General features: G+C 37.5%; 1 protein-coding gene across 9 annotated transcripts in view; it reads left to right on the forward strand.

The window, feature by feature from the left end:
• APC (APC regulator of WNT signaling pathway) overlaps positions 1-12,081 on the forward strand; it is a 130,226-nt gene extending 118,145 nt beyond the window's left edge. For all 9 annotated transcript variants that reach the window (XM_036278543.1, XM_036278544.1, XM_036278537.1 and 6 more), the window contains 2 exons: positions 2,942-3,156; positions 5,075-12,081. In XM_036278543.1, the coding sequence (XP_036134436.1) occupies positions 2,942-3,156; positions 5,075-11,672 (6,813 nt within the window). In that variant the 3' untranslated portion in view covers positions 11,673-12,081. The remainder of the gene's footprint in view (positions 1-2,941; positions 3,157-5,074) is intronic.
• Positions 12,082-16,009: the final 3,928 nt, after the last annotated feature.

The following is a 16,009-nucleotide window of genomic DNA, read 5'->3' on the forward strand; positions in this document are numbered from 1 at the left end:
TGTTTTCTTGATTGGAGTGATGGTTTCATGGTATACACATATATCAAAAGTGATCAAATTACACACTTGAAATGTATGCAGTTAATTGTTCTCCAGTTATAACTCAGTAAAGTTATACCAAAAAAATTTAGTACTGTGCACACTTTAAGTCCTAATTAATCAACCCTGCATATTTTCAGAAAGATTTCACGGTTCGTCTGTATTAAAGGAGCTTGTACTGCTGCTGAATAGCTCATGACTATTATCTCTCAAGGACCTTTGAGATCTACATACAAACTGATTGCTACAAACCAAAAAAGCTTTTAAAAAACATCCTTCTGGGGAACATAGAAGACCATAATAAATGGAAAGACGTACTTAGTTCGTATAATGGAAGAGTAGTGTTTTAAAGATCATTTCTCCCTAAATTCATGTATAAATTTTATTTTATTTTTTTATTTTTCTTTATTGATTTTCGAGAGAGAGAGATAGAAACATCGATGAGAGGACATCAATTGGCTGCCTCCTGTATGCCCCCCACTGGATATTTGACCCACAACCTGGGCATATGCCCTGACCGGGAATCGAAATGGTGACCTATTGGTGCATAAGTTGACGCTCAACCACTGAGCCACACCAGCTGGGCCATGTATAAATGTTAAATGCAAGTCCAACCTTGGATAGACTAGCCCATGAGAAGTTTATGATACCCAGTTCTGGGTTGGGCCTGCTTCTGGTCAGCAGTATTAAAATTTATTTGTTCCCTCTTTCTACATTCAGTGCAACAGTCAATATGAACATTCTTTTTCTCAATTTATCATCTTTTCCTCAATTTCATTTATTACTAATGACCAAGAAAATCAAAACTACCTTTCATATCTCCCATATATTGCATCATTTTGACTTCATTCAGCTGGCTTATTATTCTTCTACACAATAGAACCTTTCCTTCACCTGCAGTCTTGCCCCAAGTGTCGCTGTTCACTCAGAGATGTTAGTCCCTTACTCTTGTCTTTTATATCGTCTCTACTGTATAGACAGAAGAAAGCCTCTTATGTTTCAACTATCTATAGGAAGCCCTGTTTTTTGAAAATTAAAAAAATTATTTGTTATAATTCCTAGTTTCTCTTTTTCCTGTAACAACCAAGATCCATTGCTTAACTGGTATACCTTCTAATTTTGCTTGTAACGAAATCTAGATTCATACGTTAACTTGCGTTTTTATTTTCTGCTTACACCTATATTTGATTCTTTTCGATCACACACCTTATTGAATTTTTGCCACCTGTCCTTTCAGCCTCTAACCATTTCTTCTTGTTCCCTCTATTTCTGACTGTAAAGTTTCTTTGAAACAGAACTCTCATCCCTCTACAAGTAGTCTGGTAGGGAGCAGCTACTATTTTCCTACCTTCAATTTTCCCTCTGGGAAAATTGCAGTTTAAAACCTCACTCCTCTAACCCAGCCAGTGTGGCTTAGTGGATTGAGCATCATCCCATGGACTGAGGTCCTGGTTTGATTCCTGGTCAGGGCACATGCCCAGTTGGGGGCATGCAAGAGGCAGCCAATCAATGTATCTCTCTCACATCGATGTTTCTTTTTCTCTCTCTAAAAAATCAATAAAAACATATTTTTAAAAAATTTAAAAGCTCACTCCTCTAAACTCTTGCTGTTTTTTCTGTTCTCGGGATACTTTGAATGTCCCACCTTTATGTCAGTCATAAAATTGAGATCTTACCCTTCTCACATCTCGATTGGTGAAAGCACTTCTCTGCCTTCTCATAAAAGTTGTTCCTAGATTGTTTCATTCAGTTAATGTCCTGATGAAGAGAATACAGTGACTATTTAGTAGATTAGGCCCAAAATGTTTGCTGTGACATTCATGACCTTCTTTGACCTCTCTGGCCTTAATTCCCACTATTCCCCAAAATGGACTTTGATCTCCTCTCTGTCTTCTTTCTGTTCCTCAGTTCTTCCTTTCTGATTCCTATTTCCATGCCTTTCCTCATTCTACTTCCCCTGCCAGGAGAAACAGTCTCTGAGTGTACAGGTCTATTAAGCTGCTCTCCTCCGTGAAGTATTTTATTTTATTAAATTTAGGTGGCAACTATCTTTCCTTTAGAGCACTTTGCTTTTTTGAAGTATGCTTTTACATCCCCCAAAGTAAATTATTAGCATCTTCAAGCAGGTATCAGTTTGCTGTGTTTGTATCCTCTGGAGTACCTCTAATTGTGATAGTCACAGAGTAGATTTTTAATTAATGTTTATTCCTTGATTGAGTTGTAGTAAGAGGAAAGACTGCATCAGGGTCATGGCAGGATTTACCCAAATGTCTTTAATTGTATATACAGAGTGTTTCTGTGGCCGTTACAAGTTGACAGCTTACTATAATATTGTATACCAGGGAGTTCTGGTTTTGTGATTACTTTGTTTGGGAGGTTTAAGAATTGTGTTTTCTTTTTAATATGTTGTACTGTTACTTTTATAAATATATATGTGTGTGTTTTACACAACCAGAATATTGTACATACTGCTCTGCAACTTGCTTTTTTCATACAATAATTACTTCTTAGATATCTTTCCATATCAGCATATAGAGGGTGGTTGTTGTTGTTTTATAGTTTCTTTTATCCTGATAATGTTATCTTTTCAGCATGCACATCAGTCCTGTTCATATTCTGATATAAGCTCTTGTAAGATATGTGTATACCATCTAAACACTTAGAATAAATTTCAAAAAGGTTATTAGTTTGATACTGTGCTTTTATTTTGTGGGGATATCAATGACAAGTTCCCTCCATTCGTTATTTTATGTAAGTTTTTCTAAATGGGGAATTTCTAATAATTTACCAGTGAGGGGTGAGCAACAGGGGAGATAAACTTTACTCAAAAGAAGTAAACATAGAAGTTATGAGAGACAAATTCCAACTCTAATTAGATGACACATAATTTGTTTCTTAATAGGAATCAACCCTCAAAAGCGTATTGAGTGCCTTATGGAATTTGTCAGCACATTGCACTGAGAATAAAGCTGATATATGTGCTGTAGATGGTGCGCTTGCATTTTTGGTTGGCACTCTAACTTACCGGAGCCAGACAAATACGTTAGCCATTATTGAAAGTGGAGGTGGGATATTACGGAATGTGTCCAGCTTGATAGCCACAAATGAGGACCACAGGTAAATACATAGTTTTATATTACTTTTAATTAGTGTAGAATTAAATTAGTGTAGAACTCATTTCCTCAAAAAGACCCATTTGTTTTGTGTTACTATGCAAGTTCTAAGCCAAATTGTATTTATTGTGGTGAAAAAATAACTATTAATTTCTAATTTACTCATTAGTATATTTATTCTAACAAAAGTTCATAGTATCATAAAGATATCTAGAAAAGTCACAAAAACAAAACCTATGGATATAATCCAGAGAGTACAATGGTTTACATTTTTCTAATGGTTTCTTAACATCAGTAACCCTAGTGTTATTTAGCCAACAGCCATTCATCCAGTCTACTAGAGTTGTGATACCTAAGAGAGCACCTCAGATATAGGGCACACATTTTTAGAACTTGGACTCTGTATTATGCTGACAAAAATATGAATATTTTTCATAGCATATTAATTTTATTCAGTATTGTTCCTCTCATTTTCAAAATGATTCTGTGGTACTTTTAGTAAAAAATAAAGAAACAAAGAAAGAATGTAAACATCTTTTCTTTAAGTTTTTGATGTATAAATTACAAGTCTTATAGTTCTTTCTACTATGCAAAGATGTCTTTTTTTAAATTTATTTATTTATTTATTTATTTATTTATTTATTTTTAATTCTCAACCAAGGATTTCCATTGCTTTTTAGAGAGTGGAAGGGAGGGAAAGAGGGGGAGAGAGAGAGAAAGTGATGTGAGAGAAATGCAACGATTGGTTGCCTCCCACATGACCCTGAACAGGGCCAGGGATCGAACCTGCAACCTAGGTATGTGCCCTTGACCGGAATCAAACCTAAAACCTGCCCTGGCCAGTTTAGTTCAACAGTTAGAGTGTCAGCCCGCGGACCAGAGAGTCCTGAGTTCGGCTCCTGCTAAGGGCACGTACCTCATTTGCAGTTTGTCCCCAGTCCTGGTTGGGGTCATGTGGGTGGCAACCACTCAATGTCTCTCTCTCTCTCACATTGATGTTTCTCTCTCCCTCTCTCTCTCCCTCCCTCCCGCTCTATCTGAAGATAAATGCAAAAATGTCCTCGGGTAAGGATAAAAAAACAAAATAAAATAAACACTTGAGACCCTTGGATCTGCAGGCCAGTGCTCTAACCACTGAGCAAAACCGGCCAGGGCCCAAAAAAGTCTTTTTAAACTCAATAACCACTCAGATGTCTGCTGGAATTCTGAGAGAAGACCTTGTTAAAGCTTATTGTACACCCTTGCCAGTCAATTTTCAAGTCCACTAATGCTGAATATGTTGTCATTGACTTCAGCTTACCCTGCATTAAGCTCTTCAGGTTCTAGAGTTCATTATGTTGATTCTCAAACCTTGTTTTTATGGTTACCTTTAAATGTTTGAAAACTTTTTTTTTTTTTTTGGTAAAAATAATGACTACACACAGTTTCCAGAGATAACTTGTGAGGGGGATGGCAGTGTCACAGAATTCATCCAGAGACACAACAATTGCTCTAAAAGTCAGTTTGCTGATCTAGGCGCTTACAGCAAGCTCCTTGACTACATGAAGATCTATTGATTGATTAATTTACCACAAAAACCCTTTCAGCATGATACAAATATAGTCCTTAAATTGGGAAACTGTCACCATGTTAAATAAAGTAAATGTATCTGCTCAAGAAAAAAATGTAATAAGCTATCAAGTCATAATAGGAAATGCAGAATAGACTAAAATGAACATTGTAGTTCTTTTAGTCTAACAGAGGAGTACTTTAAAACAATAGACCTTAAATGAACTAAAACAGAACAAAAAGAGATGTGGAATGCTTGGAATTTATAGTATAAGTTTGTACTATCTTTAGATTTAAATTTATATTCTATCCTTTTATTTGTTGTTACTACAAACATATTTGACTCTAATTTTGTGATCTTATTTTTATTTCAGGCAAATTCTAAGAGAGAATAATTGCCTGCAGACCTTATTACAACACTTAAAATCTCACAGTTTGACAATAGTCAGTAATGCATGTGGAACCTTGTGGAATCTCTCAGCAAGAAACCCTAAAGACCAGGAAGCATTATGGGACATGGGGGCAGTCAGCATGCTCAAGAACCTCATTCACTCAAAGCACAAAATGATTGCTATGGGAAGTGCCGCAGCTTTGAGGAATCTCATGGCAAATAGACCTGCAAAGTACAAGGATGCCAATATTATGTCTCCTGGTTCAAGCTTGCCATCTCTTCATGTCAGGAAACAAAAAGCTCTGGAAGCAGAATTAGATGCTCAGCACTTATCAGAAACTTTTGACAATATTGACAATTTAAGCCCCAAGACATCTCATCGTAGTAAGCAAAGACACAAGCAAAGTCTTTATGGTGACTATGTGTTTGACACCAATCGACATGATGAGAATAGGTCAGACAATTTTAATACTGGAAACATGACTGTCCTTTCACCATATTTAAATACTACAGTGTTGCCTAGCTCATCATCAAGGGGAAGTTTAGATAGTTCTCGTTCTGAAAAAGATAGAAGTTTGGAGAGAGAACGTGGAATTAGCCTAAGCAACTACCACCCAACAACAGAAAATCCAGGAACCTCTTCAAAGCGAGGCTTGCAGATTTCCACTACTGCAGCCCAGATTGCTAAAGTCATGGAAGAGGTATCAGCCATTCACACGTCTCAGGAAGACAGAAGTTCCGGGTCTACTACTGAATTACATTGTGGGACAGATGAGAGGAATGCACTAAGAAGAAGCTCTACTGCTCACACACATTCAAACACTTACAACTTCACTAAGTCAGAAAATTCAAACAGGACATGTCCTATGCCTTATGCCAAACTGGAATATAAGAGATCTTCAAATGATAGTTTAAATAGTGTCAGTAGTAGTGATGGTTATGGTAAAAGAGGTCAAATGAAACCTTCGATTGAATCTTATTCTGAAGATGATGAAAGCAAATGTTGCAGCTATGGTCAATATCCAGCTGACCTAGCCCATAAAATACATAGTGCAAATCATATGGATGATAATGATGGAGAATTAGATACACCAATAAATTATAGTCTTAAATATTCAGATGAGCAGTTGAACTCTGGAAGGCAAAGCCCTTCACAGAATGAAAGATGGGCAAGACCCAAACATATAATAGAAGATGAAATGAAACACAGTGAACAAAGACAATCACGGAATCAAAGCACAACTTATCCCGTATATACTGAGAGCAATGATGATAAACACCTCAAATTCCAGCCACATTTTGGACAGCAAGAATGTGTTTCCCCATATAGGTCAAGAGGAGCCAGTAGTTCAGATACAAATCATGGAATTAATCAAAATGTAAACCAGTCTTTGTGTCAAGCAGATGACTATGAGGATGATAAGCCAACCAACTATAGTGAACGTTACTCTGAGGAAGAGCAGCATGAAGAAGAAGAGAGACCAACAAACTATAGCATAAAATATAATGAAGAAAAACATGTGGATCAGCCTATTGATTATAGTTTAAAATATTCCACAGACATTCCTTCCTCACAGAAACCATCATTTTCATTCTCAAAGAGTTCATCTGGACAAAGCAGTAAAACTGAACATATCTCTACAAGCAGTGAGAATGCATCCACACCTTCATCTAATGCCAAGAGGCAGAATCAGCTCCATCCAAGTTCAGCACAAAGCAGAAGTGGTCAGACTCAAAAAGCCACCTCTTGCAAAGTTCCATCTATCAACCAAGAGACAATACAGACTTACTGTGTAGAAGATACCCCAATATGTTTTTCAAGGTGCAGTTCATTGTCATCTTTGTCATCAGCTGAAGATGAAATAGGATGTGATCAGAGGACACAGGAAACGGATTCTGCTAATACACGAAAGATGGCAGAAATAAAAGAAAAAAGTGGAACTAGATCTGCTGAAGGTTCTGTGAGTGAAGTTCCAACAGTGTCACAGCACATTAGAAGCAAATCCAGCAGACTCCCAGCTTCTGGTTTATCTTCAGAATCAGCCAGGCACAAAGCTGTTGAACTTTCTTCAGGGGCCAAATCTCCATCAAAAAGTGGTGCCCAGACACCTAAAAGTCCACCAGAGCATTATGTTCAGGAGACTCCACTCATGTTTAGCAGATGTACTTCTGTCAGTTCACTTGATAGTTTTGAGAGTCGTTCAATTGCCAGCTCTGTTCAGAGTGAACCCTGCAGTGGGATGGTAAGTGGCATTATAAGCCCCAGTGATCTTCCAGATAGCCCTGGACAAACCATGCCACCAAGCAGAAGTAAAACCCCTCCTCCACCTCCTCCACCTCCTCCCCCTCCTCCTCCTCCTCCCCCTCCTCCTCCTCCTCAAGCAGTTCAAGCTAAACAAGAAGTACCTAAAAAAGTACCTAATGCTGAAAAGAGAGAAAGTGGACCTAAGCAAGCTGCTGTAAATGCTGCAGTTCAGAGGGTCCAGGTTCTTCCAGATACTGATACTTTACTACATTTTGCCACAGAAAGTACTCCAGATGGATTTTCTTGTTCATCTAGCCTGAGTGCTCTGAGCCTTGATGAGCCATTTATACAGAAAGATGTGGAATTAAGAATAATGCCTCCAGTTCAGGAAAATGACAATGCAAATGAAACAGAATCTGAGCAGCCTGAAGAATCAGATGAAAACCAGGAAAAAGAGGCAGAAAAACCTACTGGTTCTGAAAAAGATCTGTTAGATGATTCCGATGATGATGATATTGAAATACTAGAAGAATGTATTATTTCTGCCATGCCAACAAAGTCTTCACGCAAAGCCAAAAAGCCAGCCCAGAGTGCTTCAAAATTACCTCCACCTGTAGCAAGAAAACCAAGCCAACTGCCTGTGTACAAGCTTCTGCCATCACAAAACAGGATACAAGCACAAAAGCATGTTAGTTTTACACCAGGAGATGATATGCCACGAGTGTATTGTGTAGAAGGGACACCTATAAACTTTTCCACAGCTACATCTCTAAGTGATCTAACAATAGAATCCCCTCCAAATGAGTTATCTGCTGGAGAAGGGATTAGAGCAGGGGCACAGACAGGTGAATTTGAAAAACGAGATACCATTCCTACAGAAGGCAGAAGTACGGATGAAGCTCAAAGAGGAAAAACCTCATCTATAACTGCACCTGAACTGGATGACAGTAAAACAGAAGAAGGTGATATTCTTGCAGAATGCATTAATTCTGCTATGCCCAAAGGGAAAAGTCACAAGCCTTTCCGTGTCAAAAAGATAATGGACCAGGTTCAACAAGCTTCTATGTCTTCATCTGGAACTAGCAAGAATCAGTTAGATGGTCAGAAGAAGAAACCTACTTCACCAGTAAAACCTATGCCACAAAATACTGAATATAGGACACGTGTAAAAAAAAATACAGATTCAAAAAATAATATAAATGCTGAAAGAACCTTTTCAGAAAATAAAGATTCAAAGAAACAGAACTTGAAAAATAATTCCAAGGACCTCAATGATAAGCTGCCAAACAATGAAGATCGAGTCAGAGGAAGTTTTACTTTTGATTCACCTCATCATTACACGCCTATTGAAGGAACTCCATACTGTTTTTCACGAAATGATTCTTTGAGTTCTCTAGATTTTGATGATGATGATGATGTTGACCTTTCCAGGGAAAAGGCTGAATTAAGAAAGGGGAAAGACAATAAGGAATCAGAAGCTAAAGTTACCAGTCACACAGAACTAACCTCCAGTCAACAATCAGGTAATAAGATACAAACTGTTACAAAGCATCCAATAAACCGAGGACAGTCCAATAAGCTGCAGAAGCAGTCCACTTTCCCCCAGTCATCCAAAGACATACCAGACAGAGGGGCAGCAACTGATGAAAAATTACAGAATTTTGCTATTGAAAATACTCCAGTTTGCTTTTCTCAAAATTCCTCTCTAAGTTCTCTTAGTGACATTGATCAAGAGAACAACAACAACAAAGAAAATGAACCTATCAAAGAAACAGAGCCCCTTGACTCACAGAGAGAACCAAGTAAACCCCAGGCTTCAGGTTATGCTCCTAAATCATTTCATGTTGAAGATACCCCTGTTTGTTTCTCAAGAAACAGTTCTCTCAGTTCTCTCAGTATTGACTCTGAAGATGACCTGTTGCAGGAGTGTATAAGTTCTGCAATGCCAAAAAAGAAAAAGCCTTCAAGGCTCAAGGCTGATAATGAAAAGCATAGCCCCAGAAATATGGGTGGCATATTAGCAGAAGATTTAACACTTGATTTAAAAGATATACAGAGACCAGATTCAGAACATGGTTTATCCCCTGATTCAGAAAATTTTGATTGGAAAGCAATTCAGGAAGGTGCAAATTCCATTGTAAGTAGTTTACATCAAGCTGCTGCTGCTGCATGTTTATCTAGGCAAGCTTCATCCGATTCAGATTCCATCCTTTCACTGAAATCAGGAATCTCTCTGGGGTCACCATTTCATCTTACACCTGATCAAGAAGAAAAACCCTTTACAAGTAATAAAGGTCCACGAATTCTGAAACCTGGGGAGAAAAGTACATTGGATGCTAAAAAGATAGAATCTGAAAATAAAGGAATCAAAGGAGGGAAAAAAGTTTATAAGAGTTTGATTACTGGAAAAGTTCGATCTAATTCAGAGGTTTCAAGCCAATTGAAACAGCCCCTTCAAGCTAATATGCCTTCAATCTCTCGAGGTAGGACAATGATTCACATTCCAGGAGTTCGAAATAGCTCTTCAAGTACAAGTCCAGTTTCTAAAAAAGGCCCATGCCTTAAGACTCCAGCCTCCAAAAGTCCTAGTGAAGGTCAGACAGCCACCACTTCTCCTAGAGGAGCCAAGCCATCAGTGAAGTCAGAATTAAGCCCTGTTACCAGGCAGACATCCCAACAGGCTGGGTCAAATAAAGGGCCATCTAGATCAGGATCTAGAGATTCCACTCCTTCAAGACCTACCCAGCAACCATTAAGTAGACCTATGCAGTCTCCAGGGCGAAATTCTATTTCTCCTGGTAGAAATGGAATAAGTCCTCCTAACAAATTATCTCAACTGCCAAGGACATCATCCCCTAGTACTGCTTCAACGAAGTCCTCGGGTTCTGGAAAAATGTCGTACACATCTCCAGGCAGACAGATGAGTCAGCAGAACCTTACAAAGCAAACAGGTTTATCCAAGAATGGCAGTAGTATCCCAAGAAGTGAGTCTGCCTCCAAAGGACTAAATCAAATGAACAATAGCAATGGATCCAATAAAAAAGTAGAACTTTCTAGAATGTCTTCAACTAAATCAAGTGGAAGTGAATCTGATAGGTCAGAGAGACCTGTATTAGTACGCCAGTCAACTTTCATCAAAGAAGCTCCCAGCCCAACCCTAAGGAGAAAATTGGAGGAATCTGCTTCATTTGAATCTCTTTCTCCATCTTCTAGACCAGATTCTCCCACTAGGTCCCAGGCACAAACTCCAGTTTTAAGTCCTTCCCTTCCTGATATGTCTCTATCTACACATTCGTCTGTTCAGTCTGGTGGGTGGCGAAAACTTCCCCCTAATCTCAGTCCCACCATAGAGTATAATGATGGAAGACCAGCAAAGCGCCATGATATAGCACGCTCCCATTCTGAAAGTCCTTCCAGACTTCCAATCAATCGGTCAGGAACCTGGAAACGTGAGCACAGCAAACATTCATCATCCCTTCCTCGAGTAAGCACTTGGAGAAGAACTGGAAGTTCATCTTCAATTCTTTCTGCTTCATCAGAATCCAGTGAGAAAGCAAAAAGTGAGGATGAAAAACATGTGAACTGTATTTCGGGAACCAAACAAACTAAAGAAAACCAAGTATCTACAAAAGGAACATGGAGAAAAATAAAAGAAAGTGAAATTTCTCCCACAAATTGTACTTCTCAGATTGCTTCCTCAGGTGCTGCAAATGGTGCTGAATCAAAGACTCTAATTTATCAAATGGCACCTGCTGTTTCGAAAACAGAGGACGTTTGGGTGAGAATTGAGGACTGTCCCATTAACAACCCTAGATCCGGAAGATCTCCCACAGGAAATACTCCCCCAGTGATTGACAGCATTTCAGAAAAGGGAAATCCAAATGGTAAAGATTCGAAAGATAATCAGGGAAAACAAAATGTGGGGAATGGCAGTGGTCCCATACGCACTATGGGTTTAGAAAACCGCCTGAACTCCTTTATGCAGGTAGATGCCCCAGACCAAAAAGGAACTGAGGCAAAGCCGGGACAAAGTAATCCTGTCCCTGCATCAGAGACCAATGAAAGTTCTATAGCTGAGCGTACCCCATTCGGTTCTAGCAGCTCAAGCAAACACAGTTCACCTAGTGGGACTGTTGCTGCCAGAGTGACTCCTTTTAATTACAACCCAAGCCCTAGGAAAAGCAGTGCAGACGGCACTTCAGCCCGGCCATCTCAGATTCCCACGCCAGTGAATAACAACACAAAAAAACGAGATTCAAAAACTGACAACACAGAATCCAGTGGAACTCAAAGTCCTAAGCGCCATTCTGGGTCTTACCTTGTGACCTCTGTTTAAAAGAGCTGAATTAATGAAGCTAAGAAAAGTATGTGTTAATTACAACTGCTATGTAGAAATTTTGTTTCAAATGAAACTTTAAAAGACTGAAAAATTTTGTAAATAGGTTTGATTCTTGTTAGAAGGTTTTGGTTCTGGAAGCCATATTTGATAGTATACTTTGTCTTCACTGGTCATATTTTGGGAGCCACTCTTGATAGTTAGGAAGAAAATGGTAAAGCCGAGTATATTTGTACAGTATGTTTTACATGTATTTAAGTAGCATCCCATCATCATTTAATTATTGCTTGTCTTAAAATAATGAAAACTACAGATAGAAGATATGCTATATTGCTGTTATCAATCATTTCTAGATTATAAACTGACTAAACTTACATCAGGGAGAAATTGGTATTTATGCAAAAAAAAATACATTCTGTTTCAGTCCTTGTGAGTCCATCTAACATCATAATTAATCATGTGGCTGTGAAATTCACAGTAATATGGTTCCTGATAAACAAGTTACCCGGCCTGCTTTGCTTTACTGCATGAATGAAACTGATGGTTCAATTAACAGTTCTGTGGTCACATGATGTACATTAGATAGCTACAGTGTAACAATTTACACTCTTTTGTGCTCAAAAAAATGTGTTCATTGTAAAACATTGAATGAAACTATTTTATCTGAACTAGATTTTATCTGAAAGTAGATAGAATTTTTGCTATGCTGTAACTTGTTGTATATTCTGGTATTTGAGGTGAGATGGCTGCTCTTTTATTAATGAGACATGAATTGTGTCTCAACGGAAACTAAATGAACATTTCAGAATAAATTATTGCTGTATGTAAACTGTTACTGAAATTGGTATTTGTTTGAAGGGTCTTATTTCACATTTGTATTAATAATTGTCAAAAGGGCCTCTTTTAAAAGCTTATATAAATTTTTTCTTCAAATGCTATGCATTAAGAGTAAAATTCCTCCTGTAATAAAAACAATTGAAGCTGACCATTAGCATTTAACCATTCCATGCATTGACACTTAACCATTCCTGAAATTTATTTTTCTTATATGTGAATAGCACTTCCTAATGTTTACTATTTTTCCACTTTATGTTGCTTTTCTTACTCCACTGGAGTTGATTTAAAACAAATTCATTTAATAACAGTGTAAATTGCCTAGCATAGACTAGGCATTGAACATAACAGGCCCACATCGAATATTTATTTTTTCTTAATAGAAGTCTGTACTTGAAAAATTATTTGATTACTATTAGGTACAAGTAGTCTCTTTCAAGCCTGTCTTGGAATGTAACTGTCTTGTCTCTTCATCTTCTTCCTGTTCCTGCTGAGTCTGGAATGAACACCTTTTATCACTCCGTATGTTATAGCAAAATTCCAGCAACCAAGTATAATCAGTACTTTGTCATGCTCAGAAAATGCAGATCACATGGAACGGCAAAGGTAGATGTAATACCATTAGGATATTCAAGACTATTAAAAAACCCCTGCCTGTTGAGGAGACCTTTGTTTTTGACAGGTAGAGTTGTGACATACAATTTCTGGTGTCCCCTTCCTGACATGGCAGGGAGAATCCTCTTCATGAAGGAAGACAAACTGATACATTTATTAACAAAACTAATTTATCTTCCCAGAATTTGTCCTAAAAGATAAGAGGGTGAGGGTAGTGATAAATACATTTGTTGAATAAATGAAATTTTGTTAATAATAAATGTCATGCATTCTGCATTTGGAGAAGGAAAAGGATATTTAGTTATGATGGGGCACTGGAAGAGGGATGAGGAGTAAGCACATCATATAGTTAATTACCCCTTACCTGTGTTTATCACCAGTAATGAGGCTGATTTTTTTAAAATAAAATGCCAGTAAATAAAGTGCTGTGATAAAAAGTAAGGCATTTTACTCCACAGTCCATTCTCCACTGTACCACTTTGCAAAGACCTCATTTTACTGATCTTTGAAATATATCTACATTTAAATTTTTGTCAAATTTTATCTGAATAAAATAGTTGTGAATAATACTAATTTATTCTATTTATATTTTGCTTAGTCTGCCTTATCCAACAGGGACATGTGCATATAGGTCATATTTCTTTCCTCTTCCAATCCTGATTTTCTATTTTTCCTGCATTACTGCATGCTAGTTTTTATAAACCACTTCGAGTATTCTTGTGGAAAGAGATGGGATGTAAGCCAATTAAAGTTAAATTGCCCTTTTAAAGTAAGGAAAACCTGTATTTTTCAAGTAAGGCAAAATATTACCAGTGTTGGAAATTAGAAGAAGGGTGCCTTCCACATGCCAGAAAACTCAGGAATCCTGTAGGCAACACCTACTGGGAGAAGGGCCAATCAGTCTATATTGCCCACTGGGGGAAATTTGTTCTGTGAGACCCTCTAGTTAGAGAATTAGTAAAGGGGCAAGTCTTAATTCTACATTTAGAAGTTCACAGGATGCTGCCATGACACCGGATATTCCCAGTTTATGCTTGTTACTTTAATGGCATACTGAGCTCAGTTTTGGGGATTAGTTAATAGTTGTGATGCCTGTTGAGAGAAATATCTAGCTTAGGACTGCAGCAAACAATAAGGCAGTGGTTTCAAGCAAGTGCATTTGAATCACCAGAAGTGCTTATTAAAACAGCTAGGTCACACCCCCATAGTTTCTGATTTGGAGTGGGATCCAAGAATTTGCAGTTTTACAGTTCACAGGTGATAATGCTGGTCTGGAACCACACTTTGAGAACGACTGCCCTAAGTTATAACAAGGAAGCTCCATGAGTTATTACCTTCAGTTCTGGTTATTCCTCTAAACAACTGGACCTTTATTCTGATATTCAGGATAATTATATTTGTGACTATTCACTCATTTTCTTGAAATTATGTAATTGTTACTGTTTTTAAATTATACCAACGAATAAACTTCCCTCTCCTTTAGGTATGAAAAACTGGAATATTGAGCTATGCAATCTGATATAGCCCATCTCAACTCCCAATAGTGGACAAACTTACCAGACATGAATGAATGAGCAGTTTTAAAGTCAATGATTGTCTGAGGGATCAGCTAACGTTCCCTTTGAAACAGAGTTATTGTAAAGGTGATAATTTCAGCAAGTAGCTAATTTGGATTTGCAATAAGAAGAAACTGAAAAGGAACTGAAATGATTTCAGGTGAAAGGAAAATGTGCTTAATTTGTTAATGTACAGTGGGAGTGATTAGCAATCAATTCACTATGGAAAATCAGATTGGTATCTGAGAATAAGCTTTACAAATTACCTGGGCACTGAAAGGAAAGTTAATGAGGGGGAAATAATGAAATAGAAGCTCATAAAGATCAAGTAGTTCTGTAAGTACAGTAGAAAAATCGACAAATACAGATCATGTTACCACAAGATTAAGTGAAGGGATGGATGTGTCTTGCTGAGGATGGGAGCCAGTTGCATTGTATCTAATTCATGTTATCACTGGGTGTTTCTGTATCTAAGGAAAAGAATAGAGTGCCAGAAATGCAAAATATATTGCCAGGAGCTGAAGAAAGAATTGAGTAGTCAAATAATAAAAATTTACCAAACAAAAATAATTTTTCAAAAGTCATGGTGGTTGAAATAAAGTATATAAATTATTTTTAAATTTCCAATAAGCATATTTTCCTCCTATTATGCTGACTTGAAAATACTGCTTTTGTAGTGTTGAAACCTATGGACTTTGACTCCTGTAAACACCAGGTCATTTTCTTGCCATTCCCCTACTCTGTTCTGTGATCTATAAAACTATATTCTGGTTTGTGTTAGGCCATTAATACTTCTTTCAACCTGTATGCTCTATGTGTATAATACTGTTCTTGGTGCTAAATATACATTCTTTTCTCTGATTTTCAGGATAATTCTTTCTCTATATTTGTGACTACTTGCTCATTTTCTTGAAATTAAGTGATTGTTATTATTTTTTAATTAAAAATACTCATAATGTATACTAATAAAGGTGACCATTGACTATAAAGCAACATTAGTGAAAAATAACTATTCAGAACAATGTCAGACATTACCTGCTCCACCTATACCACCTTTGGAATCCAAACAGCCTCTCTAATTGGTCACTGAACCACATACCCAGTCTTACCCCTGACATGGGAGAGACTCATTAACTGACCAGTGACCAAATACTTGTACGGTCTGGTTTAAAAAAAGATTGGGTCAATTATTTTGAAGTAAGAGTCACAAAGGAAATTTCTGGTTGGTGGTTGAGGGCTGGAACTCAAAGATCTTACAGAGTTATTATGTATGATTGGCATCATGAAGCTAAAACTAAAGGTAAACCATCCAGTAGAGAAAGAAGGGTACAG

Source organism: Molossus molossus, unplaced genomic scaffold, assembly GCF_014108415.1.
Source record: "Molossus molossus isolate mMolMol1 unplaced genomic scaffold, mMolMol1.p scaffold_m16_p_3, whole genome shotgun sequence".
Classification (NCBI taxonomy): domain Eukaryota; kingdom Metazoa; phylum Chordata; class Mammalia; order Chiroptera; family Molossidae; genus Molossus; species Molossus molossus.